At 43.5% G+C, this 14576-nt stretch overlaps 1 protein-coding gene across 2 annotated transcripts in view; it reads right to left on the bottom strand.

Annotated features, from left to right (window-relative positions):
* The window catches only part of LOC129706456 (uncharacterized protein C7orf57-like), an 86060-nt gene that overhangs the window by 37911 nt on the left and 33573 nt on the right, over positions 1 to 14576 (bottom strand). For both annotated transcript variants that reach the window (XM_055650782.1, XM_055650774.1), the window contains exon 3: positions 516 to 618. In XM_055650782.1, coding sequence (XP_055506757.1) covers positions 516 to 618 — 103 coding nt within the window. The remainder of the gene's footprint in view (positions 1 to 515; positions 619 to 14576) is intronic.

Raw genomic sequence — 14576 nt, 5'->3', positions numbered from 1 at the left:
TGTGATAAGTAATTTATTTGGGGTGATGCCCATCTTTATAACTTATGCCATGCTTTGCAATGTTATGTGGCAATCGTGAGCAAGGTGACTTTTATGTATCTTATTACACATATCTGCAAAACTATTATTATTCAATCATTAAGTACCTATCTTAATGTTATATTTTATTAACCTTTTCACATGCACAATATTTTGAGTTGAGTTTAGTTTATTGTCATGTGAAATTTCATGTAATGGGAGCAGAATTAGGCCATTCGGCCCATCAAGTCTACTCTGCCATTTAATCGTGGCTGATCTATCTCTCCCTCCAAACCTCATTCTCCTGCCTTTCCCCCATAACCCAACACTTTTGTTTTTGTTGCATGCTAACCAGTCAGCGGAAGGACAATACATGATTATATACAAGCCATCCACAGTGTACAGATACATGAATATTCATTTGATACATATTCTGAACTCCACAATGTGTACAATTCATATTCAAAGACTGCAAATGAACACACATGTGTACTTACTCTTTGTTCTTGGCAGGTGGTGCTACATGTGTGAACCATTCTGGTTGTAAGAAGGAGACTGGAGATGACTTCCTTGGAGGAGGAGAATAATGCCTCAGCAAATCTGTATTTTTTATGTATAGAAAAAAAAATTAGTTAAAAGCAAAAATTACTATTTAAAAAATGAAAAACACATCTTAAATTTAGTTTTTTTTTAATGAGAAACTGAAATCTGGATTCAACATCTAGCTAGTGTGAATCTCTGGGCAAATCAAACAGCCATAGGAAAGAACCGCCAGTTTTCATCCTATTAATTTATCAAAAACTATTTGGATAGTTTCTTTCTTCCTGGTGTTCTTCTTTTGAGAATCCATTACATCAAGGAAATCTGTGCTCTCATTTTCTTTTGCTCGGTAAGTAACATTAACTTTTTGCCCTTGCTAATTATTTCCCATTTTTCTTTGGATGTCTTTCATAGAAACTGGCGGGATTAAAATGCCGTTTTCTCCTGCCAATCGGAGTCGAACTTTCTCAGGCTGTTCAGCTGCTGCAGAAAAATCGTTCCGTCTTTGTTTATTTTACATATAAACTTGCTTCTTAGGATGACTTTAATCCAAATTTCATTGGCGAAATGTGATTTTGGCCTCATATGAATTGGCAGTGTTTTTTCTGCCGATATGGGGCTCAAATTCACTGTAACCGCAACTTTCCAATCGACCGCGTTCCACAAAAACCCACTCGCAAGATGATTAAAATGCCCATTAATTTACAGGAATTAAACATTAAATTCCTTCCATTTGGCCTATTCCAAATTCATGACAATGAGATTTTAAAATCATGTTATATTGTGAATTATTGTGTGAATGTTATTTGGACACTTAAGCTATTTAAAAATGTTAACCTTTTCTTAAGAAATGGATAGATGTTTAGATCTAGTAATTGAATTTTGTAATTAGCTACAATTAGGTAACTAATTATATGCTTTAATTTAAGGTCATCCAAGTAACATTGTTTCATATTTGTTTCAGAATGCTTCAATCTATAATAACTGAAAATTTCATTCAGTTCTCTTAATTTTTAAGAAAGTTATGTGCTTTTGACTGTCCTCAATCACAGCTTTTGTGTTAAGTCAATGGAAAAGCAATAAGGAACAAGATGCTAATTTCAGAGTATGAAAAGGGCCATAACTTTTTTAATACTGAAGGTATGAAAGTGAATTAGGTGTCAAATTAAACTTCGTTTTATGCTTTATCTGATGGGATAAATTGCAGACTTGATTTTTTAAAATCTCAACATTTTGTAACATTGCTATTAAAAGAGTGCACAAAATCAAAGTGCATACCAAATAAAGTGAAGATGTGAACCTCCTTCTCTTTGGCAAGAATGTGGATGCAAAGCTCTGTCACTGAAGAGTGCTGAGTAAAGTTAGGTTGCAAATGAAGGTAAAAATCATCCCAGAACTGCGAGAAATATGTCAGTTGATATGAATGCTTTATTGTCACGTATGACAAGTCACAGTAAAATTCGTTGCTTGCATGCCCAAGGTATGCCAATAGGCACCAAATAAAGGGTGCTGACAAAGTATCTTGCCAGCTCCTCCTTTGTCCCCCCCCCCACCTCAACTCTCCTTCCGGCCGTTCCCCCTCGTCGGGTCCTCCTTTGTTCTACAAATGGTCTACAATTTTTATACTATTTCCAACCACTATCCAACACTTCCTATAATTTCCTCTACAATTTCTCTGGTATATTTCATGTTTTAATTCATGTGCACGGGTAATAAAAGATGTGTTGCTTATGTGGTATGTAATTCTAGTTTTAAATTGCATTGCACAATATTTATCATCGTTTTCCTTTGTGATGAAAGTTAAAAGAAAAATCTCATCTTGTGGTTTTTTATTTTACTTTTTCATATTCAATATTTCTTTCCTGTACTCATTCTCTTCTTTATTTGTGATCTGACCCACCACACATGTAGATGGAGTTCGAACCAAATTTGGCCACAGTCATGAGTGTATAGGGATTATAGGAGGGGACAGAGAACACAATAGAACATAGAGCAAGGGGTAGATAGAGTGCAGAATATAGTTCTCATCATTGAGGCACACTAGTTCCATACACAAAGTCCAATTTTCACAACGAGGTAGAGGTGAATTGAATGAGTTCATGAGCGATAGGAGAAGAATTAGGCCATTCGGCCCATCAAACTAATCCGCCATTCAAACATGGCTGATCTATCTTTCCCTTTTAACCCCATTCTCCTAGCTTATGGAAGGACCATTCAGAAACCTGACAACAGAGGGGAAGAAGCTATTCCTGGGTTAGTCTGGTGGAGCATGCCTTCAAGCTTCAGTACCTTCTGCCAGATGGGAGCAGGGAGAAGGAGGAATGAGTGGGGTGTAACAAGTTTTTGATTATATTGGCTGCTTTCCCGAGGCAGCATGAAGTGTAGATGGGCACAATGGTGGGAAGTCTGGTCGATGATGGACTGGGCTACATCTACAACTCTCTGCAATTTATTGTGATCTTGGGCAGAGGGTTCTCAAACTAAGCTGTGATGCAGCCCAACATTATGCTTTCTCTGGTACATCTGCAGAAGATTGTAAGAGGCCCTGGAGACATGCCAAATGTCCTCAGTCTCCTCAGGAAGTAGAGGCGTTGGTGTGCCTTTTAGGCTGCCACATCATTGTGGTTGGTCCACGACAGATCACTGATAACATTAACGCCAAGGAACTTAAATATCTCAACTTTTTCCACTTCTGCACCCCTTGATGCTGATTGGGGCATGTACTTGATACACTGTCACTAAGTTCCCTATCCCCTTCCTGTACTCAGTCTCGTCATTTTTCCTGATTCAGCCCACGACAGTTGTGTCATCTGCAAACATACAGATGGAATTAGAGCCAAATTTGATCATGCACTCGTAAGTGTATAGGGAATCTAGTAGGAAATTGAGAACACATCCTTGCAGATCACCGATGTTAAGAATTATTGTGGAGGACGTTTTGTCATCTATCCTCATTGATTGAGGGCTGTGGGTCAGAAAGTTGAGGATCCAGTGGCAGGAGGGGGGAAGAGTCAATACCTAGGTCTAGAATTTTGTCCAAAAAATAAAGACTTATTCAGAAATTTCCAGATGACAAGAAAATGTGTTGTGGGATTAGAGAAAGCTATTAAGCGGGAAGAAAAGTGATAAATGGAAGTGAAACCAACGTGTGAATTATTGTATGCACAGGGAACAAATAAGGTAAGGGAAAACTGAGAAGGGGAGAGTCATTTTATGCATATCCATAAATCTCAGAAGGATATCGAGAAGGTGTATGGAGTATTTTATTTAATACCTGAAGCAGAAAAATGTAAGTTCAGAGATCATATTTGCACCGGCATTGATGAGTTGGGCCGAAGGATCTATTTCAGTGCTGCAAGACCATGACTTTAAAAATCACCAGTTGGCAGGGAAAGGAATGGATGAACGCGTCAAAATCCTGTATCAGGACTGAAGATTCTTCCTGAAGGAACATCTAAAATTAGGGGCCACTGTTTACAAAATGAGTGGTCTCCCATTTAAGATGAAGCAAAATATTTACTCTTGAGAATAATGAGTGTTTTGAACTCTGCTCCACAAAGGTAGCAGAACCAGACACTTCCAATATATTTTAGGCAGTGGTAGAGAGAAACATGATAAAAGATTACCAAGAGTTGATATGAATGCAGAGTTGGGATTACAGTCAGAGCAGCCATAATTGTATTAAATAGTAAACAGGCTTCAAGGGCCAACAATAGGTGCAGGAGTAGGCCATTCGGCCCTTCAAGCCAGCACCGCCATTCAACATGATCACGGCTGATCATCCACAATAAGTACCCCGTTCCTGCCTTCTCCCCATATCCCTGACTCTGCTATCTTCAAGAGCCCTATCTAGCTCTCTCTTGAAAGTATCCAGAGAACCTGCCTCCACCAGCCTCTGAGGCAAAGAATTCCACAGACACACAACTCTCTGTATGAAAAAGTGTTTCCTCATCTCCATTCTAAATGGCTTACCCCTTATTCCTAAACTGTGGCCCCTGGTTCTGGGCTCTTCCAACATCAGGAACATGTTTCCTGCCTCTAGTGTGTCTAAACCCTTAATAATATTATATGTTTCAATAAGACCCCCCCACTCATCTAAATTCCAATGTATACAAGCCTAGCCGCTCCATTCTCTCAGCATATGATAGTCCCGACATACCGGGAATTAACCTTGTGAACCTACGCTGCACTCCCTCACCAACTGCACACAATACTCCAGGTGTGGTCTCACAAGGTCCCTGTACAACTGCAGAAGGACCTCTGCTCCAATACTCAACTCCTCTTGTTATGAAGCCCAACATGCCATTTGCTTTCTTCACTGCCTGCTCTACCTGCATGCTTACTTTCATTGACCGATGAACAAGGACCCCCAGATCCCGTTGTCCTTCCCCTTTTCCCAACTTGACGCCATTTAGATAATAATCTTCCTTCCTGCTTTTGCTACCAAAGTGGATAACCTCACATTTTACTTCGGAGTCACGTGAGTGACTACGTGAAGAACCCGCCAGGACGCATGCGTGTCATATCGCTTCACGCATTGCGAAACGACAGGCGGGGTGGAGCGTTCCCCCACAGTGGTAAGTTTAAAACCGAGACCGACAGGTAAGTGAATTACTCTGCAGTCATTTTGTTTTCCTGTGCTGTATTACAGGGGGAAACTATGGACAAAACGAAGAAGTCCACAAGGGCTGCGATAAAGCTGGCTGGGGAGGACCGCGGAGTTGCCGGCAGCCAGCAGCGGCCGACTGCACCAGAATCACCTATAGTGCGATCAGCTGTGCCCGACTTGGCACCTGCACCGGCCAGATCAACACCACGGCCGGGCGGGAAGGCCAAACGGAAGACCGACAGGGCAGTTGACTCAGACGAGTCGGACTGCGAGGGAAAGCCGCGGGCGGCTAGCCACCGTGATTGCTGGGACCGAATAGAGCGGCTTATGGAGCAGATGCTCCACCGTGACAGACTCCGGGAGACATGGGAGCACTAGGAGCCAATTCTGGGCTGGCGCTGAAGAAGGGGTTTGCTGAAGAAACAACTAGTGTGCAGGGGGTGCAAGATCAAGAAAACCTGCTGGAAATGGTGTCCAAATTTGTACAACCAGAGCAGACTGGACAGCCATTAGAACTAAAATTATCATCCAGTATTGACTACCTCTCATTTAAAACACTACAAGAACAGGATGTAATGGACACGACTGCCAAATATTGTGTATCTCTCAACGTTCCCGTGGTGAACAGTTGCATCTGGGGAGACATTGGAGCGGGAGTTAGAAGCCAGGAGGTCAAGCTTAAAAAAATCCTAAAACTATTGACTGCAGGGATCACAGCATTTGCCCGGTCAGTGGATGGAAAGGAGATGTCGGAACCACAGCAAGACGCACCGGCATTATTCTGCAATACGCAGTACGAGATTAATAGTCTCAGGAAGAACGTCATCCGCCCAGCCTTAAACCCCAAGTTTGCAGAGCTGTGCAAACCTGGAGGTACTAAACCACCAATATTACTATTTGGGGGCAACCTGGCAAAACAGGTAAAAGACCTTGACATGGAGGCTAAAACCTTCGGGCTCATAAAGGCGGCAACGGGAAGAACCTCCTATACACGGCGACAGCACCTCTATGCACCCACCAGCAGAGCAAGACACACAGAAGCTGGTGAAAGCTCAAGGGCTGGGCAAACAGGGCAGAGGTCTTTTTTAGGCCATGGCCCAGACCGGCCTTCGTGGAAGATGCGCAAACCCCACACTCCGGCGCCTCAACCTCTATGGCGACAGAACAGGAAGAAATAAACTTTCCACTGGTAACCATGGAGGTCGGTGGGTCTGATTCCTTCCAAAAAACAGGAAGTGTAAATAATACACAAATTGGTGGTAGGTTACACTTTTTTTGGGAGGCATTGAGTGCAATAACTGCTGACACTTATATTCTGCATGGTATTCAGGGATATACAATCGAATTTGTGCACAAAAACCATCCTCAGGTTCAGCATGTACCAAACCGAACGTTCGTGCTTTCACGTCAAGGAAAACTGGAAGTGTATGCTGAACTAGAGAGGCTATATGCTAAGGGGGTCATTGAGAAAACTCAACACGACTCTCTGGAATTCTTGTCAAATATCTATACAAAAAACATAAAAGATGGTGGTTGCCGCATCATTATAGATTTGACCAAACTGAATACATTTGTGCAGTATATTCATTTCAAAATGGAAACCTTTGTGACTGCCAAACAATTGATTTCCAAAGGCTACTTCATGGCTTGCATCAATTTAAAAGATGCTTACTATTCGGTGCCTATACGGAAGGATCACAGACGTTATTTAAAGTTTAACTGGATGGGGCAGCACTGGCAGTATAGAGCACTACCATATGGTTTAACATCCGCCCCCAGACTATTTACCAACATTTTGAAACCAGCCCTAGCGTTTTTTCGGAAACAAAAATATTTGGTCATGGCTTACCTAGATGACATATTCATTGTGGGGAAAACTTTGGAATTAGCCAAAATAGCTGTATCAGCCACCAAACAATTGTTTGAGAAACTGGGGTTTATCATCCATCCAGTTAAATCTAAGCTGACGCCTTCCACCACCATGGATTACTTGGGGTTCACCATTGACTCAGTTCACATGTCAGTGACTTCACCTAAGGACAAGGCAACAGACTTAACTGAGGCCTGCAACAACCTCATTGACAGCAGTGAACCATCTATTCGACTGGTAACAAGGGTAATTGGCAAAATTGTGGCTGCTTTTCCAGCCACACAGTTTGGACCTTTGCATTACCAAAATTTACAAAGGGCAAAGGTACAAGCACTCAAAATCAATACTGGTCATTTCGATAGGCCAATGAAGCTACCAATCAAAGCAATTACGGAATTACAATGGTGGAGGGAAAACATTCGGCATTGTTCCAGCCCTATCATTGTCAACAACCCTTCAGTGGTGCTACAAACTGATGCCGGTGCTCATGGTTGGGGTGCTACTAATTCCATCTCTAGTTGTGGAGGTAGATGGGATGCACAAGAGGCATCATTACTTCAGACACATGGCATAAACTACTTGGAAATGTTAGGTGCGTTCTATGGTCTAAAATCATACTGTTCAGAAATGCATGTTAGACTACAGATTGATAACACCACCGTGGTGGCATATATTAACTATATGGGTGGAATCAAATCGATATCATTTGATAATCTGGTTAACACAATTTGGCAATGGTGTATTCAGAAAAATATTTGGATATCAGCTAGTTACCTACCAGGTAACCTCAATACAGTGGCAGACACCAGGTCACGAAAATTTAATGACAACATCGAATGGATGTTGGACCGCAAAGTGTTTGCTGATATTGTAGCACGATATGGAACACCAGATATCGATCTATTTGCATCTCAGCTTAATCAACAGTTGCCAAACTATGTTTCCTGGGAACCAGACCCTGGGACAGCAGCTATGGATGCTTTCTCGCTGCATTGGGGGAAATTGTTTTTCTATGCATTCCCTCCTTTCTGCCTCATCAGTCAGGTATTACGCAAAATACAACAAGACTCGGCGTCTGGTATTTTGCCCGATTGGCCTACTCAACCATGGTTCCCCGTGATTCTCGATATGGTTTTAGAACCATGCATCTCCGTTCCGAAACGACCAGATTTGTTGGTTCATCCCGTAACGGGGGAAAGCCATCCATGCCATGACAGGACAAATTTGTTGATTTGTAAAATCTAAAGAAACCACTTCTGGATCTGGGGCTGACGGACTGAACAATGAATATAATCACAGCGGCTCACAGGCAGTCCACCAAAAAACAATATCTGGTCTACATCAGGAAATGGGAGATGTATTGTTCCAGGAACATCATACAAGAGTCAAGAGTCAAGAGTCAAGAGTCAAGAGTCAATTTAATTGTCATTTGGACCCCTGGAGGTCCAAACGAAATGCCGTTTCTGCAGCCATACATTACACACAAATAGACCCCAGACACAACATAATTACATTTAACATAAACATCCATCACATAGCTGTGATGGAAGGCCAAATAAACTTCTCTCTCCACTGCACTCTCCCCCCCCCCCCCCCCCCCCCCCCCCCCCCCGATGTCAGAGTCAAAGTCAAAGCCCCCGGCTGGCGATGGCGATTGTCCCGCGGCCATTGAAGCCACGCCGGGTGGTGCGAGGTCGCACACCGGGTCTTGGTGTTGGAGCCCCCGGTGTGCGCTCGCAGAGTCCGCGGCCATTCCAGCCGCGCGGGGCAGTGGTGTCAGGCCCCGCTCCAGGAGCTCTTCGACCCCGCAACTCGGGCGGGAGAAGTCGCCGCCGCAGAAGCCCCGAAAAGCGGTCTCCCTCCAGGGAGCCGTGGGCTCCCGGCGCCGTCGTCCACAGACCTGTAGAGAGCCTCCGACTCTCCGGCAGCAGCAGCAGCAGCAGCAACAGCATCAGCAGCAGCAGCGCTCCTCCACCGCTCCGGACTCGGCCAGCTCCGCGACGGCAACGGTGAGTCGACACCTGAGTCCCCGGTCTCTTCCTGTTGGAGGCCGCTCCTCGTTGCGGCCTCAACGACACCTGAGACCCGACGAGAAAAGGTCGGGTCTCCAGTGCAGGGAGAGATTCAAAAAGTTTTCCCCCCCCCTCCCACCCCCCCCCCACCCCCCCACACACACACCCCAACATAAAATAACAAACACTACATAAAAACACAGACAAAAATAATAAAAACGCGGACAGGCTGCAGAGGCCGCTGCTGGCCAGAGCCGCGCCGCCTACCGGTGAACGGTACTATACGGCGAACATTACGTCTGTTCTGGAATTCCTGGCTAGCCTCCACTATGATGAGGGGCTCAGTTATAGTGCCATAAACTGCGCCAACAGTGCCCTTTCAGCGTATCTGTGGCGAGGATCAGAACATCATTCTGTCGGGACTCACCCCCTGGTAACTAAACTTATGAGGGAGATTTGTAATATTAATCCCCCCAGGACAAGGTATTCCCAAATATGGGAGTGTAGTCCTTACGCTACTGAGGAATTGGTCACCAGCAACAGCTCTGTCCCTGCAAAGATTAACTCATAAAATAGTCATGCTGATGGCATTGGTCTCAGCACAAAGAGTTCAGTCATTACATAAATTAAGGATGGATAGTATGACCACTTCAACGAGTAAAATAACCTTTTACATCCACGAATTAGTTAAACAGAACAGACCGGGATCATCAGGCCTCAAAATAAAATTCAGAGCTTACCCAATAGATGATCGTCTATGCATTATGACGCATTTATTAGTATACATAGAGATCACTAAACAGCTCAGAGGCAATGTGATGGCATTACTGATCAGCCACAAACAGCCCCATAATAGGGTATCTGTACAAACAATTTCCAGATGGCTGAAACAGGTTTTGATGGCTGCTGGGGTGGATACTAACATATTCAAATCTCATTCCACCAGGGCTTCAAACTGGTAAGTTCTCGTTTAATCTTACTATTTATCCACATTAAACTGCATCTGCCTGCAATTCTGAAAGGGACCCGTTAATCCCACATTAAACTCACTGCCTGCAAATCTGAAAGGGACCCGTTAATCCCTACTCTTTGTTTCCTGTCTGCCAACCAATTTTCTATCCATGTCAGCATTCTACCCCCAATATCATGTGCCCTAATTTTGCCAACTAATCTATGTGGGACCTTATCAAATGCTTTCTGAAAGTCTAGGTACACTACATCCACTGGCTCTCCCTTGTCCATTTTCCTAGTTACATCTTCAAAAAATTCCAGAAGATTAGTCAAGCATGATTTCCCCTTCGTAAATCCATGCTGACTCGGACCGATCCTGTTATACTGCTATCCAAATGTTCGGCTATCTCATGTTTTATAATTGACTCCAGCATCTTCCCCACCACCGATGTCAGGCTAACTGGTCCATAATTCTCTGCTTTCTCTCTCCCGCCTTTCTTAAAAAGTGGGATAACATTAGCTACCATCCAATCCACAGGAACTGATCCTGAGTCAATAGAACTTCCTCAAGTACCCTGGGATGCAGACCATCAGGCCCTGGGGATTTATCAGCCTTCAGTCCCATCAGTCTACCCAACACCATTTCCTGCCTAATGTGGATTTCCTTCAGTTCCTCCGTCACCCCAGATCCTCTGGCCACGACTATATCAGGAAGATTGTTTGTGTCCTCCTTAGTGAAGACAGATCCAAATTACCTGTTCAACTCATCTGCCATTTCCTTGTTCCCCATAATAAATTCACCTTTTTCGGTCTTCAAGGGTCCAACTTTGCTCTTAACTATTATTTTCCTCTTCACATACCTAAAGAAGCTTTTACTATCCTGCTTTATATTCTTGACTAGCTTACCTTCGTACTTCATCTTTTCTCCCCATATTGTCTTTTTGGTTATTTTCTGTTGTTCTTTAAACATTACCTGATCCTCTTCCTTCCCGTTCATCTTTGCTACGTTGTCCTTCTTCGCTTTAATTTTTATACTGTCCCTGACGTCCCTTGTCAGCCATGGTCGTCCCTTTCTCCTTTTGGAATCTTTCTTCCTCCTAGGAATGAACTGATCCTGCACCTTCTGTAGTATTCCTAGAAACACCTGCCATTTTTGTTCCACTGTCATCCTTGCTAGTGTATCTTTCCAGTCAACTTTGGCCAGCTCCTCCCTCATGGCCCCATAGTCCCCTTTATTCAACTGCAACACTGACACCTCCGATCTACCCTTTTCCCTCTCCAATTGTAGATTAAACCTGATCATGTTATGGTCACTGCCTCCTAATGGCTCATTAACCCCAAGGTCTTTTATCAAAGTGGAGTTCTGGCACTTTGATCAAGTAATGAAGGAACAGCATTACATTACCTCAGCACGAAATGGTGGAGCAATTTGGTGCAGGATATCCAGCCTATGACATGCTCTTATAGTCACATAATTTATATATATGTCTAAATGAGCTTCTGGTGAAAGTGATTGCCAGGATGTTGATGTAGAAACAAGGATGCTTGTTGACAAAAAAAGACACAAGGGGCTGGAGCAGCTCATTGGGTCAGGAGCATCTCTGGAGAACATTGTACGTCTGACAAAGGGTCCTAACCTGAAACATCACATATCTACGTTCTCCAACACTTTGTCTCTTTTTGTTCCAGGATGTTGATTGTGGGAGACTCAGCTAATGCCCTTGAACATCAAGTATAGGTGGCTAAACATCCCAATGGAGATGATAATGGTCTGGTATTCTTGTGGCGTAAACATAACTGTCACATGTCAGCTCATGCATCAATGTCACCTACGTTTCCTGCATGCATATAATGCTTCCATTTTTGAAGAATTGCAAAAGGAACTAAGCATTATGCATTCACCAGCAAATATCCCCACTTCTGACCTTACAAATCAAAGGGAGGTCAATTTAAGATGGATTGGCCGAGACTGTTCTGAGGACCTGCTGCCTTGATGTCCCAGGCTGGGTAAGATTGACTTGCAACAATCACAATCATCTTGCTGTGTACACGATGTGTTTTCCCTTTTTCCAGTTTTACTGAGGTTCTTCAATATTGCATTCAGTCACATGCTGCCTTAACATAAAGGACAGTCACTTTCAACCCATCTCTGGAATTCAGAACTATGCTTCATTTAGACTTTAGTACTCCATGCTTGGCCCAAGGTTGTGATTGAGACCTGGAGTCAAGTACTTCTGGTGAAATGCAAACTAGGTATCGGTAAGCACATTAGTGATGTTTGGCACTCACTGTCAACGGTGCCTTCCATCAATAACTGATTGAGTGTAGTGTAAGTGACAGCATCTGGATTGGATTTCTCCTGTTACAGGATATACCTGGGCAATTTTCTGCATTATCAGCTGGATGCCAGCACTGTAGCTGGAGATAAGCTATCTCTACTAGGCTAGAGATGCAGCTTATTCTAAAGTGCAACCCTTCAGTTTCCCAGACTGAATATCATCTCATCCCATAGTCTTTGTTGCATTCAGTCCATGTTGCCAGGGCTAAAGTGTCTGAGCTATAGGGAGAGGTTGAGTAGGCTGGGACTATTCTTTGGGGCGCTGGAGGAGGATGATCTTATAGTGGTGTATAAAATCTTGAGAGGAATAGATCGGGTAGATGCACATAGTCTCTTGGTGAATCGAGGACCAGAGGACATAGGTTTAAGGTGAAGGGTGAAAAGATTTAATAGAAATCTGAGGGGTAACGTTTTCACACAAAGAATGGTGGGTGTATAGAACGAGCTGCCAGAGGAGGCAGGGACTATCCCACCATTTAAGAAACAGTTAGACAGGTACATGGATTGGACAGATTTGGAGGGATATGGACCAAACGCGGGCAGGCAGGTGGGACTAGTGTAACTGGGACATGTTGGCCGGTGTGGGCAAGTTGGGCCGAAGGGCCTGCTTCCACACTGCATCACTCTACGACTTTATGACTCTCTGAATGGGAAATGAATTATTGGATCAACTGGTATCCTATTTCTCTAATCTTACTATGATCAGTTCATTTACTGTTATCTGTGATTTCACACCGCTGCTTTGAAGATTGACGCGCATGCTTCCTGGCGGGTTCTTCACGTAATCCCTCAACGTTACTCCTCATAAAATAAAGATCAAACTTCAAACTGGTAAGTTCTCGTTTAATCTTACTATTTATCCACATTAAACTGCATCTGCCATGCATCTGCCCACTCACCCAACTTGTCTAAGTCACCCTGCATTCTCATAGCATCCTCCTCACAGTTCACACTGCTGCCCAGCTGTGTGTCATTGCAAATTTGCTAATATTACTTTGAATCCCTTCATCCAAATCATTGATATATATAGTAAATAGCTACGGTCTCAGCACCAAACCTTGTGGTACCCCACTAGTCACTGCCTGCAATTCTGAAATGGACCCGTTAATCCCTACTCTTTGTTTCCTGTCTGCCAACCAATTTTCTATCCATGTCAGCATTCTACCCCCAATATCATGTGCCCTAATTTTGCCAACTAATCTATGTGGGACCTTATCAAATGCTTTCTGAAAGTCCAGGTACACTATATCCACTGGCTCTCCCTTGTCCATTTTCCTAGTTACATCCTCAAAAAATTCCAGAAGATTAGTCAAGCATGATTTCCCCTTTGTAAATACATGCTGACTCGGACCGATGCTGTTACTGCTATCCAAATGTGCAGCTATTTCATCTTTTATGATTGACTCCAGCATCTACCCCACCACCAATGTCAAGCTAACTGGTCTATAATTCCCAGTTTTCTCTCTCCCGCCTTTCTTAAAAAGTGGGATAACATTAGCTACCCTCCAATCCACATGAACTGATCCTGAATCTATAGAACATTGGAAAATGATCACCGATGCGTCCATGATTTCTTGAGCAATTTCCTTAAGTACCCTGGGATGCAGAACATCAGGCCCTGAGGATTTATCAGTCTTCCGTCCCATCAGTCTACCCAACACCATTTCTTCCGTCACCCCAGGTTCTCTAGCTAGTACAACAGGAAGATTGTTTTTATCCTCCTTAGTGAAGACAGATCCAAAGTACCTGTTCCACACATCTGCCATTTCCTTGTTTCCCATAATAAATTCACCCTTTTCAGTCTTCAAGGGTCCAACTTTGGTCTTAACTATTTTTTCCCTCTTCACACACCTAAATAAGCTTTTACTATCCTCCTTTATATTATTGGCTAACTTACCTTCGTACCTCATCTTTTCTCCCCGTATTGCCTTTTTAGTTATCTTCGGGTGTCCAAATGTCCCTTTAAACATTACCCAATCCTCTGACTTTCCGCTCATCTTTGCTATGTTGTACTTCTCTTTTATTTTTATACTGTCCCTGATTTCCCTCACCAACAGAGCTACCCCACCCCCTCTGCCCACCTGTCTGTCTTTCCGATAGGATGTATAGCCTTGAATATTCAATTCCCAGCCCTGGCCCTCTTGCAGCCATGTCTCTGTAATTCCCTGTAATTCGTCTGTAATTCCCACAACATCAAACTTGGCAATTTCTAACTGAGCCTCAATCTACTCCTGATTC

The sequence above is a fragment of the Leucoraja erinacea genome, chromosome 2 (assembly GCF_028641065.1).
Source record: "Leucoraja erinacea ecotype New England chromosome 2, Leri_hhj_1, whole genome shotgun sequence".
In the NCBI taxonomy this organism is placed as follows: domain Eukaryota; kingdom Metazoa; phylum Chordata; class Chondrichthyes; order Rajiformes; family Rajidae; genus Leucoraja; species Leucoraja erinaceus.
The sequence above is the reverse complement of the archived record's forward strand: the minus strand, read 5'-3'. Positions and strand labels throughout refer to the sequence as shown.